General features: G+C 36.8%; 2 protein-coding genes across 2 annotated transcripts in view; one reads left to right on the top strand and one right to left on the bottom strand.

The window, feature by feature from the left end:
• Window positions 1–14,713, bottom strand: part of LOC106069203 (phospholipase A and acyltransferase 4-like) — a 410,743-nt gene that overhangs the window by 102,981 nt on the left and 293,049 nt on the right. The gene's annotated exons all lie outside the window — the stretch shown is intronic.
• LOC106058754 (uncharacterized) overlaps window positions 1–14,713 on the top strand; it is a 33,102-nt gene that overhangs the window by 11,288 nt on the left and 7,101 nt on the right. The window contains exons 6-12 of the mRNA XM_056009440.1: window positions 1–27; window positions 416–661; window positions 5,471–5,693; window positions 8,525–8,697; window positions 11,851–11,995; window positions 13,034–13,119; window positions 14,122–14,140. The exon at window positions 1–27 is cut by the window's left edge and continues 162 nt beyond it. Of these exons, the coding sequence (XP_055865415.1) occupies window positions 1–27; window positions 416–661; window positions 5,471–5,693; window positions 8,525–8,697; window positions 11,851–11,995; window positions 13,034–13,119; window positions 14,122–14,140 (919 nt within the window). The remainder of the gene's footprint in view (window positions 28–415; window positions 662–5,470; window positions 5,694–8,524; window positions 8,698–11,850; window positions 11,996–13,033; window positions 13,120–14,121; window positions 14,141–14,713) is intronic.

Below are 14,713 nucleotides of genomic sequence, written 5' to 3'. Positions count from 1 at the left end.
GTAGAGCTTGAGCATTTGACTACCAACGTAAGTTTTCATTTATTAAGAGCAAATGAAAAAATGTACCTATAACAGACCTATAACAAAAACATTAAAATATATTTCTTTAAAAAAAAAAGACAATATCCTAAATATACAAATAAAAGTATAAAATATTACCCCATGATTTTGACTCCGTCAGCTTCGTGAACGTATGTCTTGAACAAATCGGCCAGCGGAAGTTTAAGGCTAGGATGTACATTTTATTCAACTCTGAAGGAACATTCGAAAAATTAAAGAAAAAATCTTTTACAAACAAAACAAAAGTTTGAACTTTGTATTACATTCCACAATCTACACATATTGACCGGTCAAACGTTTTTTTTCTATGCCTTACATTCTGCTTTATATATTAAATTTGTATTCAATTTCTTAGTGCCAGGAGTCTAAAGAAATGCGGTTGATAGGAACGTTTCAGCAGAGAGACGCAATAGTCAATGTTCTGAAAGACACTTTGCCAGGTCAGGCGGGGTCTTCCTCCCACGCTTCCCAATCACAGTTTGCCAATATGATATGTCTGCATGGGCAGCTTACACACGAGAACATCTTGAAATTATTTGCTTACCGTATCAATGGCACCCTTCAGTTCTATATTACAGAGTATTACAAGACTTCATTACAAGTAAGTGATTGTTTTAAATTGTAGAAGAAATGATTCATTTACCGAATACTTATTCATCATCATCATCATCAAACTCCATTAGAGTGAGGGCTTGAGAGGCTCAAATCCTCTCTTGCAAAAGCCCTGGACAGAAACCCTGCTGTCTTGCGTAGTGCATAAATGTCGCCATACAGGTCGAGAATTTTGGGTTTCCCAGACCTGTCGAGACGGAGATCAGCAAGTCTGGGGCAGTCAAACAAAATATGAGGCACGGTTTCCTCTTCTTCCCCGCAGCGAGGGCATCGTGAATCAAAATTTGGCCATAGCCGCGAGAAGTATGAGCCAACAGGACAGTGGCCTGTCCTGCACTGTGCTATAATAGCTTGCTCAGGCCTGGACAGCCTCCACCACGGGGAAGTGCGGTCAGGGCGCCTCATGCGCTCCCAGACTCCACGGGCTTTTTGGGACTTGTCCCAGCACTCAAACCACTTTTCCATTTCTGTTTTTTGTATTATAGCCAGGGCTTGATGAAAGCTTACAGCCTGATCAGTGGGTGGAATTTGCCCTCCCTGGTGGGCCAAAGAGTCTGCGATTGTGTTGCCAGTCACACCTATGTGACTCGGTACCCTCTGCATTATTACAGGGGTGCCATAGCGTTGTTTGATTTTATGTGAAGCCATGATGACAGTGTTGATATTGGGGGGCCATGGTCCGTGCCTTTGCAAAGCCTGTAGTACAGATTTTGAGTCAGTGACCACAACAATCTGTGTTGCCCTTAAATGTCCATCGCCGAGTTGAGAGTCAATGACTTTTAAGGCTTCACAGACTGCCATGGTCTCCGCATCAAAACTGCAAACACTACCACATGGTCCAAAGATTTTGACTGTGTAAGAGCCAAGAAAGTCGATGTAGGCTCCATAGCCTGCTCTTCCAGAATCTATTGATGCCGACCCATCAGTGTATGCAAAAATAGCACTGGGCTTGAAGGTATTAATGGTCTCCAGAGCTAGGATTTGAAGGTCGTTAGATGAACGGCTTTGCTTAGTGGCGTTTTAGGGTCTACTAATTTCAAGCGTATGTCTGGGGTTGTTGGGCGACACCAAGGGGGAAGGGGATGAAAGCGTTGAATGTTTTGTCGGTTGATGGAGAGGCCAGCTTCATCAGATAGTCTAGTGGCATGATGCATAAAAGACTGCATCTGGATACGTCTTCTGCATCTCCAACCATCCACTAGTTTTCTAGCTAGGAGGTATTCATCCAGCCTTTTATACCGCTCATAGCAGGTCAGTACTGACCTTTCCCTCCTAAGGGTTAGTGGACCTATACTAGCTATTATTTCAGCCGCATTTACTGGACTTGTCCTAAAGGTTCCACAGACAAATCTTAGTGCTTGGGACTGTATTTTATCAAGTTGTTCAAGAGCAGTCCTAGAGACATAAATTTGCACAAGTAGGCTGTAGTCTATCAGTGATCGGACTGCTCCTAAATACAGGGATCGGAGCATGTCTGCTCGGGCTTCCCACTTCGTGGATGCCAGCTTCCGCACAATGCAAAGTTTCCCTGAGGCCTTTCTTACAACATCCTGGATGTGCTCACACATTTTTAGTTTGCGATCTAAAGTTACACCAAGGTACTTGGGTAGCTTTTCCATGCTGAGAGCCACTCCGTTGAGGGAGAGCTGGAAAGGTTGCCCGAGAATGCCAGTCCCGAGCATGAACAGAGAATAGACCGTCTTGGAGGTGTTTATTTCTAGCCTCCATTTTTGTGTGTATGAGCAGAGCATATGGAGATCTTCTTGTAACACTTTTTGTATAGAGGTTGCGCTCCTTCCGGATTTCCAAAGGACAATATCATAAGCATATAGCAGCTTTTGGCATTTTAACTGAGCCGGTAGGTCATTTATGAAGGCCGTGAAAAGGGCGCATGACAGGACGGAGCCCTGGGGGAGGCCGTGCTCGAGGGTCATTTCCCCTGAGACTTCTCCGTACATCCTTGTTCTTATTGTACGCTCTTGTAGGAAGTCTCTAATCCAGTAATATATCCGTCCCCGCACCCCCACGGCTCTTATAATTATGAAGCAAACCAGGCCGCCATACTTTATCATATGCCTGTTTTAAGTCAATGAAGACTGCGTATGTGCTTTCGGTCCTTTGGAATCCATCTGCTACGCTCTGCACAAAGATGTTGACTTGGTCTATAGCGGACATTCCAGCCCTGAAACCAGCCTGTTCTGGAGCTAATAGACGGGCACTCTCAAGGTACCAAACCAGACGCTCATTTACCATTTTTTCAGCCATCTTTCCCACACAAGATGTGAGTGAGATGGGCCTGTAGCCCTCAGCAGTGGAAGCATCTTTTCCCTTTTTTGGAATAGGAGTAATGGTGGCACGTTTGTAGATGACCATCTGTCCAGGTTCTGTTTACGAATGCCAAGAGCACGGCCCTTCCTTTCCCCCCTACATGCTTAAGCATTTCGGGGGTGACACCATCCGGCCCGGGAGCCTTTTTAAGCTGGCATTTTCTTATGGCAGCATTAAGCTCGCCTATCGAGAATGGGGAGTTCATCGTTCCCTCAGCACATACTTATTGTACCATTTAAGAATGCAACATTCATTTTTTTTTTTTGGGGGGGGGATATGAAACCAAACAATGTCAAGGACGCTCTATTGAACTGTTGCAAAAAAAATATATATAAAAAAATTGAATTTTAACAATTTCTAAATGCGTGACAGTCTATCTTCGTTTTAAATTTTCTTTATTTTATTACTGCGAGTAAGTTGTTCATTAGTTTCAACAAATATTTTTAAAGTCATAGACTGAAAAATTAATGCTTCATCAGGGCCGGCATAAAGCATATACAGAATAGGCTAAATATGTAGGGTTTCTTCCCCTTAGATAATTGAATACGTTATTTTCACCACACCCATTTTCCTGTCAAGTTGAAGCTTTAAACAATTATTTATTTGACCTATAAAAAAGATACATCAATTCAAAAATTAAACTATTAGTAAATTATCACATTGTTTAAAATCGAAATAGAGAAATAACTTCTACATTATTGATAGATATAATTGTTAAATGCAAAGTTATTTCCCTTAGATAAACTTTGTTTTTTTGTTGTTTTTTTTAAAGGATTTTTATTATATATATATATTTTTTTTATTTTATTTAGGACCATCTAATTCACTTCACCAAGGGCTTCTAATAATTCAAGGCCAGCCCTGGCTTTATTCATATTTAAATTACGAAACGAATCATCTAAAATCTATCTTCGAAACCGATTTTATGATATTTTTAAATCTAGAGATATTTTTTTTCTTTTGTAAGTTTCGGAGTTCCTCTAGAAATGAGGATTATTAATAGTATACTTAAACGTAGACATCAAACTTTTTTATTTAGAACTTTAAAAATGTTAGGAAATACTTTTGTTAAAATAAGTTTGCCTACAAGAAATGTTAGTTTGTGTTAAATAAAGTGCTTTGGAAGTCAAAGCAACAATATTTACATCCTAAACGCTATCCTTGACACTGGTATGGGCATGTTTGTCTTGTGGATGATGCATGAAATACAAAACACAGGCTCTCCACTAAACGTCTCTTTTGCCAGTACACAGGCTCTTCACAGAAAGTCTCTTTTGCCAGTACACAGGCTATTCACAGAAAGTCTAATTAGCCAGTACACAGGCTCTTCACAGAAAGTCTCTTTTGCCAGTACACAGACTCTATACAGAAATTCTCTTTTGCCAGTACATAGACTCTATACAGAAAGTCTCTTTTGCCAGTACACAGGCTTTACACAGAAAGTTTATTTTGCCAGTACACAGCCTTTACACAGAAAGTCTCAATTGCAGATGTGACGCTTAATCATACACCACACAGACTCGTATATATAGTATATAATCAGTACTTTAATCCTGATACAACAAATAATAATATGTTAATTACATATTCGTTTACATTACACCATTCCTAAACCTCCTCTATTGCTTTTAACACGCAATAGCACCATTCCACATGCACACTATGATGTGCACGTAACAGTAAGTCTCTTTTGCCAGTACACAGCCTCTACACATTAACTCTGTTTGGAGCTTGCGTGTAGCCTTTCAACAGAATGGTAACTGAGTTTCTCATGCGGATATACTAGAAAAAGGCAAAGCTTTCGACGCTATACTCAGACTGATAACTTTGTTGCTCATAGCCACATTTTTGTATGCAAGTGAATCTTGAACGCTTACTGTTGAAATAGGGAGGATAATTCTATCAATAGAATCGATTCGCTATAGACAGAAGGATACTACCTATAATCTACGTCAAAAATAAGGGGATTCAAAACATGATCACAATGGCAAAGGGGCCCCGAATGAACACTTTCAAGAAACGCAAACTAAAATGTATGGCCATATCACAGATTTCCAAAGGCTCGCAAAGAACTATCTTCGGGGAACACGCTCAAGAAAAAAAATAATGGGAAGACAACATTCAAATTTGGATAGGCCTGTCAATGAATTAGTTTTTTTGAAGACAAAAGACATGAAAATGGAGAAAGACGTTCAAAAGATCATGTGTGGTGCCCCAATAGTCCGTCATTTTAAGGGATAGGTGAAGGGAATATATTTTAAACATTAACATTCACATTAGGTTTGGATCGAATGTTGTAGCCTTTATTACCATTATATACACACAGAAACATTACATAAAACGCAAGCGCTTCATGGCGACAAGAACAAAATGTAATTAGCCATTAATTCTAAACAGAATGACGTCTGGTAGTATCTTTATTACTCACAAATAAATATAATATTATGATATGATCTTTTTATCTGTGCAGGAATACTTGGTCAATAAAAGCCTCAACAGAAAACTCTATCACGAGAAGACTTTACTGCAGTACCTACTTCAAGTGGCCTTAGCACTGGAATACTGTCACCAGGAACAAATAGTGCATTGTGATTTGACAGCTGCAAATATGTATGTCGACATGGAGGATAGAGTTAAACTTAGCAATTTTCATCTCGCACTGAAAGTGACCAACTCTGAAGAAGCAAGATTAGGTATTAATTTTAATTGCAGTTTTAATACTCGATTCTTTTATTTTATAGTAAAATATTTCTCCCCCCCCCCCCCCCCACATTCGGTTACTTTCTCCTAGCTCCTGGTCAAAGTTTGGGCAATTTCTACTTAAGAATCGTAAATTTATGGGCGCTATAAAAAGTTTACCTTGTTTATTTCGTATCAATTTGGTATACTAATTTGCTATCTGAATATATGTCATTATTACTAATACGATTGTTTTAAAATGCTTGGTTAGAAAAGGAAAACAAAGATCATTTATTGAACCATTTTTAAAAACACAAATACAAACCAAACTTATCTTATCTTCTTCTTATCTTATATAATACAGACGTTACTTCAAAAAAGAAGATGATTACGTCCTACGCGTCATGCATTTAGTCATGCATATTAACCAATGACTTAAATTCTGCCAAGTCACTGGTTTTCCTGGCTAGCTCAGGCAACCCATTCCATGCTCTAATAGCACTAGGGAAGAAGGAGTATTTGTACAAATTTGTCCTAGCATATGGGACGAGGAATGTGCCTTTATCTTTGTGTCTTTCAGAGTATTTTATTAAATTTTGTTTTTGTATTTGAAGATTATGGTTCAGTGTTTTATGTGTGATTGCTACTTTACTTTTGAGCCTTCTGTCCTGAAGGCTTTCTAAATTTAGTGATTTTACTAAAGGTGTTACTCTAGTCAAATGTGAATATTCGTTTGTTATGAATCGCACTGCTCTATTTTGTGTCTGTTCCAGTTTCTTAATGTTTTCTTGAGTTGAGGGGTCCCAAACGGAGGATGCATATTCTATTATTGGCCTAACCAAGGTTAAATAACATTTTAGTTTTATGTTCTTATTTGATTTATAGAAATTTCTTTTAATAAATCCTAATGCTTTGTTTGATTTTTTTGTAGTTTCATCAATATGTGGATTCCATGATAGTTTTTCATTTATTATAACACCTAGGTATTTTGCGTTTTTAGTCTGTGTTACTGGTTTGCCATGAATAAGATAAGTGGAATTAATTTGTTTTAGTTTTTTTTGTTACTCTTAACAACTGACATTTTTCTGGGTGGAAAGACATGCTCCAATTTGATTCCCATTTCTGTAATTCATCAAACTTGCAAAGTTGAAGAAGGCAAACAAAAACAACTTCATGAGAAATAAATGATATTCTATATGTGATTTCTTACGATATATTTATCGATGAAAATCAAGCAAATCATTATTCAAATAAACCACTCAGAGTATTAGGATAGACTGCTACAGCACCACCCTCCATCTTCATTGACGATAGCAAGCGGTATGCCGTAAATGAATTATTCTATCTTTGATCTACAAGTCAAAACGATCTGTCTCTAAAGGAGGAGATCAATAAATGGCATAGGGTATGCTGCATCTTCTTTTTTAGATTCATGCCAAGATTTCGGGTAAACCAGAAGCTCACCACAGCGACCAACATGGAGGTCTACAAGGCATGCGTTATTAGCAAGCTAGTGTAGGGCAGTGAGTCGTGGGTTACCTACTCAATCTAATTGCATTCGAAAAAGAACATTGGCATTCGAAAAGTCATTCTTTACGGGCAACTCGCTTCTTGCTCAAGAAAAACTGGTCGACCCCATCTCCGTTACGTTGATGTAATGAAACTAGACCTCAAAACAGTGAACATTGATACTGACCATTTGGTAAGACATAACGCTAAACCGCACTACGTGGAGAGAGAGAGATAATGACCAAGAAAGCTATATCCAGTGAAAAAACATAAGCCTCAGCTCTGGAAGAAAAGCGTGCTATACAAGAAATGGCCGGCTCCTCTACCACCAAATCGAAAGCCAACTTGACCTGCGATATATGTGGACGGGAGTGACTCTCAAATATAGGGCTCCAAAGCGGTGTCACCTGGTGTGATTAGCTCAGGGTGTCATCCCCCCCCCCCTACCAATCACCTTTTTCAAATGTGTTCCAATAAACACTATTTTTGGTTAGTTATTTTTGTCGAACTAATACAGTGAGCTGATTGCCCACTTTATTGATTTTACTCAAATGTAAAATGAGTATCAATTCTATTATAAAATATTACAGTTTATGACATTTATTCAATATTTATGGTACATTTTACAATGAACTTTAATTAGAAATTAGAAATAGATTGAACATCACCTGAACAGGTTTCCTTTGCTACACTTTGAGACAGAAATGACATATCGTTGTGCCGTGTCATTTACATTTAACCTACCATCTAGATATGTTTTGGCTTCTCTGGGCATTTATCTAGAAATTTCATTAGTATTATCTTTTCCGATGTGTATGCAATTTTTCAAATTTGGGTGCATCCACAAAATGATGTTAACCGGTGCTGACCTCTCCTCTCGCACCCCATAGTGACGCCACTGCTCCACAGTCACGAGATGAATCATAGTCGTTCTATAAATACGAATAACTTAGAGTAAAGCTGGAAGCCATTTTAAAATTCAAGGACATCTACTATCATTAACAAGTATTTCTAACAATTTGAAACACTAAAAACAAAAATGTTTTTTTTTTTTTTTTTGAGATTCTATTACTGCAGTCCTTTTTAAATTTACTAGTGCAGTAGAAAGTAGTGACAAATAGTACAAATAGTTTACAGTTTTAAATTGAAATTAAGTATATATTTTTTTCTCTTCGTATTGACAAAACTTTAATAGCAATGGTAAATTAGGTTATCCTTTATAATTTACTCAACATATCGCTTTTTTTATTCTAGATGACACAAACAACAGAAAGTATTCATTTTAAAATCGGTTTTCAGTTTGAACTTGCTCGACGTTTCGCTATTTTATTTCCAGATGTTACAAAGGAAATAGCAGTACACTGGAGCTCTCCTGAGACTCTCAAGGACGGCAGTGTGTCCAAGAAATCAGATGTGTCGATGTTTGGTTGCTTGATGTATGAGGTTCTCTCTCATGGCGTGATGCCATACTCTCGTGAGAAGCTTTCAGTCCAAGAGTATATTCAGTTGGTGAGAACGCTCTTCTTAAAATACATTACCGGTGATATTTTACAATTGTGTCCTATGCCTACTTTGACCACACAATTTAACTAATACTGATAAATAAATGAAAAATGAGACATACTAGCCAAAGTGAGAAAGATGAATAAACAAATGAAAAACCCTCTCTACTCAGAAGAAATGATGAATATAATACAGTGTAAAATAAATCAGAATTTGACAAGCTCACATCCCCATTATAAGAAAAAGGAAACCTATTATAAGCTATCTCGACCTGCCCCTGTGGAGCATCACCAGAGAATGCTGGCCATGACCTTCAAAGCATGATCAAGACTGAGGTCCCAAAACCATCCTATAGAAGAAAAACTATACGGACAACTGCCTGATCTGGAAACCACTTTGCGGTTCATCTCAGATATAAGATTACTGATCTGAACTGCCTGATCTGGAAACCACTGTGCGGTTCATCTCAGATATAAGATTACTGATCTGAACTACCTGATCTGGAAAACACTGTGCGGTTCATCTCAGATATAAGATTACTGATCTGAACTGCCAAATCTGGAAACCACTTAGCGGTTCATCTCAGATATAGGATTACTGATCTGAACTACCTGATCTGGAAACCACTGTGCGGTTCATCTCAGATCTAGGATTACTGATCTGAACTGCCTGATCTGGAAACCACTGTGCGGTTCATCTCAGATCTAGGATTACTGATCTGAACCCTCCGACATGCAAAATGAGAACAAAGAAAAAGAAAGAAGAAGGTTAAAGTAGTTCTATGGTATGAAAATTAATAGAGAAAAAGGCAAAAGTTAAAATAAACTATTTCAAGGACAGAGAAAGGAAACAGATGAAGAATGAAAGTGTTGGTATGATAGTGAGTTCAGAGAGTTTTACGGCACGATTAGAAATTATTTGTTTCATAGAAATAGAAAATTTCGACTTAGAGACAATGACGCGACTAGTAAAAACAAGACTAGGGTTATGAGAATATTAGCGAAAAGCAGACTACTTTTGAAAGCTTTAGATAGAAGCAAGTTACATGGACGTTGAGACTTAGCTTGATGACATTCGACGGTTCCGTTCGTTATTACTAAACTTCGTGTTCGACATTCGCTATCAGCGTTGACTAACTTCTATTGTTGGCCTTTTGCCTGTGTTATTTGATTTCGTTATTTGAGTTACCTACGTTTAACTTATCTGTATAAGAAAGCGCTAAAGCGCATAATACAAGAGAGACAGAGAGAGAATTATGAGCAAAAGCGCAGAGAGCTTCTAGGAGACAGAGACGCAGGGAGAAAGCGAAGAAAGTGAATGGAGAAAATGTTCGAAATGAGATTTAAATGATCACTTCATTACAATTAAAAAGGAAGGTTATATGGGTGAACTATAAATTTAACAGTTGATGAATATCGTTGAGAAAAGAATTACTAGCTCGTTGGCCACATTGGGAAAACTCTAGTCTGACCGGTATTAGTACAAAATAAATAAATGTAAATTTCGCTGGGACTAAATCTAGATCTAGATCCAACATTGGTTTTGAAAGGACTATCACTTTCCTGAAAAGAATAACGAGTTCGGAAATTTCCGAATGTAACGCTTTATTGATTCAGAAGTTTGGTAAATTAATGTTCATAGCAATTTTGTGTATCATCTTGATTTAAAGGCCTATCAATGTAATTATTAGGTCACTAAATTTGAAACCTAAAATTCATAAAACTGGCAATAAAAACCGTCTCAAGAGGACTACTTACATACAGGAGTCTATGGACCTAAAAAAGAGACACCAACATGAAAAAATAACCCTGGAATCCACGACGCATCATAAAAAATCTTCACCCTGGGACGAAAGCTCTCTTCCTACTAAAAGAGACCATATTAAAAAATATAACCAAAAAATATGACTGCATTCCAACAGAGCTCAAGGAAATAGTGAACTCATTTCTACAAACGCATTATCCTACCATACTGTGGATTAGAGTTTAAACGGATGGCTCATCTCAAAAAGCCACCACAAATGTAGGAGCTGGAATAGTCATCAAATGGCCCGATGGAGAAAAACTAGAAACATCCATTGCAACTGGAGAGCCCTCTGACAGCCACAGAGCAGAAAGGGAAGCACTAGCACTAGCTGCTACCATACTAGCAAATCATCCAAGTACCCCACACAGTCAGATTGTCTTTCTAACCGATGCGAAAACAATCACCCATAAGCTTGGTAAACTCTGATTTATCCAATACAAAACGACTTAGGACAGCACTTACAAAGCTCCACAGCAACAGCAAAACCAAAAAAAAAAAATTGTCATTCAAAGGATACCAGCTCATACAGAACTAGACGGAAATTAGAAGGATGACACACTCGCCAAGAGTGGGAGAACAAACTAACAATTAAACATAGCACTCTATCCAGAAGAAATAAAGAAACTAATCGTAAATAAAATAAATGAGAAATGGACAAGCTCTCATCCGAATTACAAGAAAGATGATGCCAATTATAAGCTATCCCGACAAGATCAACGTCTAATCTTTGGACTCAGGACCGAGCACAACCGAATGAGACAACATATGTTCAAAATTTAACCAGTGAAATCTGTCCATGTGGAGTGTCACTAGAGAATGCTGACCATGTCCTTCAAAACTTTTCTCTTTACTATGAGGCCCGTAAAAGACACTGGCCCAAAATCAAACCAAAGAAAACTATATGGAGAGCTCCCTGATTTGGAAACAACTGTGCTGTTCATCTTATTTATATATTGGTCTAGTCATCTGAACGCTCCAACAGTGAAATGAGATCAAGGAAGAAGAACAAGTGGAATTATTTAAATTTTTGCGTACATCTAATATAGATTACATCTAGATTTTAGATATAGAAGTAGATGTAGACTAGATCTTACGAGTTGTAAATAAGAAATTCAGGTCTAGTGTTAGATCTAGATGTCCATAAATTGAACACACCAATAAAATAATCGCACAAGTATGCCTTGCCCTCTGGCCGAATCAGAAAACGTACGTTCAAAAAGCTGACGCTATTACGGGTTCGATACCCGAATTAAATCAAATATTTTTTACTTAAATTTAAAAAAAAAAAGTGTTGCTTAGTGATACAAACGCAGAGCACATTATAAGGTGACATATGAGTTTTCTGTGTTTCAGGCTGTGTATTACTTGGTGAGTCTTCACAGAGAATCTTGCTTCAAAGAAGATTATTACAATCTAATGCTATCTTGTACACATTATTGCCCGAAGCAAAGACCGTGCATGACAGCAGTGAGGTCTCAGCTTCAACTCTTTCTTGATAGTATGTTGTTTATTAATTGTTTGCATTTATTCAAAGGCGTAAACTGACAAAATGAAACTAAGCTACACATATATAATATCTTAGATAACAGTGGTCTTATATTTGTCCTTGACCGAAACAGATCAGACTAGTAGGGAATGAGGGTAAGCTCAAACTCAGTACATTTGTAACCAAAGTCTTAAAGACTTAACATATTGTTATAACCCCGCCATGCACGCCGCCATCCAAGCAAGGGTTGAAGGTGCGCACGGCCAGAAACCAGACTGAGAAGGATATTGAACGGACAAAGAGGCGAACTATTGCCGCCCAAGTCTAGAGCTAATCAAGATGCTGTGTTCAAGGCAGACATTGTCTTATGTATATGTGGTGTCCTCGTGTAAATAAACATCTATTCCTCGTTGAGTTGCCTCCCTTCAATTATTACAATATGCTTAGACAGCAATGCATAGTTTTGATCTAATAGCATTTTAATGGGGCTTGAATTTGACATTAGAAACTATATTGATCACTACTCTCTTAGCACAAGGCTTTTTACTTCGGTTCAAAGCTCGACTAAGTGACTATGTGACTATGTGACTATGTGACTATGTGACTATGTGGCTATGTGACTATGTGACTATGTGACTATGTGACAAAACAATGCATACTCCTCATCCCGGTTCTTTTTCCTTTTTCAATATAACATTTTAGTAGGGTTACTTAGGCACAACTTTGCATTCTTACCGTTTACGTTAAAGTGCTTGGCATAATTATATAATTTGTACTTTTTAAAGAGTAGAGCACCTCATTAACACTTAGAATTTATGCAACAGACGACGTGATTGTTATATGCTGGCTGATTGCTAAGTTCTTGGCTTTTGGGGAGGGGGTGTAGTTGAATCCCAGTAAAGGATGGGATATTTAGAACACCCCAGATTCAACCCAAATTTAATGAGTACCATACATTAGTCGTGAAACGAAAGTATATTTTTCTTTGTGCTGTTCTTATAGAAACCCTTGTTAACCACCTGCAATAGGAATACTTTTTATTTTTCCCAGATTACTCGAGTCGTGACTTTACTAACTATAACTATCCAGATCTTCAGAAAAGTTGTTGTCTGAAATCATCAATCGAATTAGTTAAAGTAAGTAGTTCCATTTTTATCGTAGAGTAACATTCGATGTGACGAGTAATATATATATATATATATATATATATATATATATATATATATATATATATATATATATATATATACATATATTTCTATATTTTCATCAATTTAAAGCCGATACAATTATACATTTCAGTTCTTATTTAACTTTACACCTGCATGCATGTAAAAACCCCAAATCAGTAAAATATGTATCGGCCAGAAATGTCAAGTACGTTTTTTGAACTGGTATCTGTACCTGTGTAAATAATTCTAAATTTTCTTCTATTTACTATAAAAAAATAAAAATAAAAATTCACAAAACATTACTTTAAATACATAGCTACCAGTTGCGAAATTCATTTTATGAATAAAAAAAATCTCTGGCAAAATTTTTCGGCTTAAGTAACGTAATAATAATAATGATGATCTTTATTGTTCGTAAAAATGATGTGTTACAATGTGTGCATTACACCAAACAAAACATTGCAACTATTAAAAAAATGTACATTCACACCAGACTCACTCATAAAGTTTATATCAGATTGTTTTTATTTAATGATTTGATTGCCAGGGGAACAAAAGAGTTTTTGTGTCGGTTTGTCTTTGCTATTGGTGTCTTGTATTTCTTTTGTGATGGTACAATTCCAAAGTCATGACTAAAAATATGCAGTTATTTATGTATTTATTTATTTATTTTTTGTAATTTGTTATTAAATAGGTACATCGCTTTAAAAAAAAATTCACGTGATTTAGAATTAACTATAAATATTTGGAGCAAGAGCTTACTAATTTAACTATTTAACAAATCTAATGCTATTACTTACTAATTATATTGTACAATATATTTGTGTCACGCTGTTATTTTGGAAATAGCTTTCATATCAATAAAATAAAATTCACATATAGTTTACATTTTCATTTGGATATTCTGATTTTGTTAATTATTTGCTATCTTTATATCTCAAGTAAATGTTTTGTTTTTGTTTTCAGGCAGCTCCACAACTTGAAAGTAAGTGTTATCTATTCAAATATGGTTCACCATTCAGTATGCGCTCAAAATTGTGTGTGAATATATGTAAATATGAATAAAAGCGTCTTCAAAAAGAAATATACATATTCTCTATTTTCCAAACCGTAGGTCTCAGGTTCCAACCTTGGTGAAGACTAGGATTTTTAATTTCGGGATTTTAAAGAGCCCCTGATTTAACTCATCTCTTAATGTGTACTTGACATTAGTTCGGGTACAGTAAAGGCGGTTTAGCTGGCCTCATGACACCCTCGTTACTGTCGCCCATATAAACAGATGACCTAGACATCATTTGCCCTATATATTGCTAGGTTTGAAAAGTGGTTACTCTTAGTTTACTAAATATCCATAGGTTAGTTTCATAAACTCTACTGTTTGCATATGTAACAAGAAGTATGTCTTTGTCATCTCATGGCAATCTCACTGCTATTTTATTTAATGTTTTCAATTATCTCTAAGCCTTATTTGTATTCATTTTAACGCCCTCGTAAGGAGAAAAGCCGCTATTAGGTTGGTGCAAAATGTCCGTCTGTCCGTCTGTCACACTTAGATCTC

The sequence above is a fragment of the Biomphalaria glabrata genome, chromosome 14 (genome assembly GCF_947242115.1).
Source record: "Biomphalaria glabrata chromosome 14, xgBioGlab47.1, whole genome shotgun sequence".
Taxonomy (NCBI): Eukaryota; Metazoa; Mollusca; class Gastropoda; family Planorbidae; genus Biomphalaria; species Biomphalaria glabrata.
The sequence above is the reverse complement of the archived record's forward strand: the minus strand, read 5'-3'. Positions and strand labels throughout refer to the sequence as shown.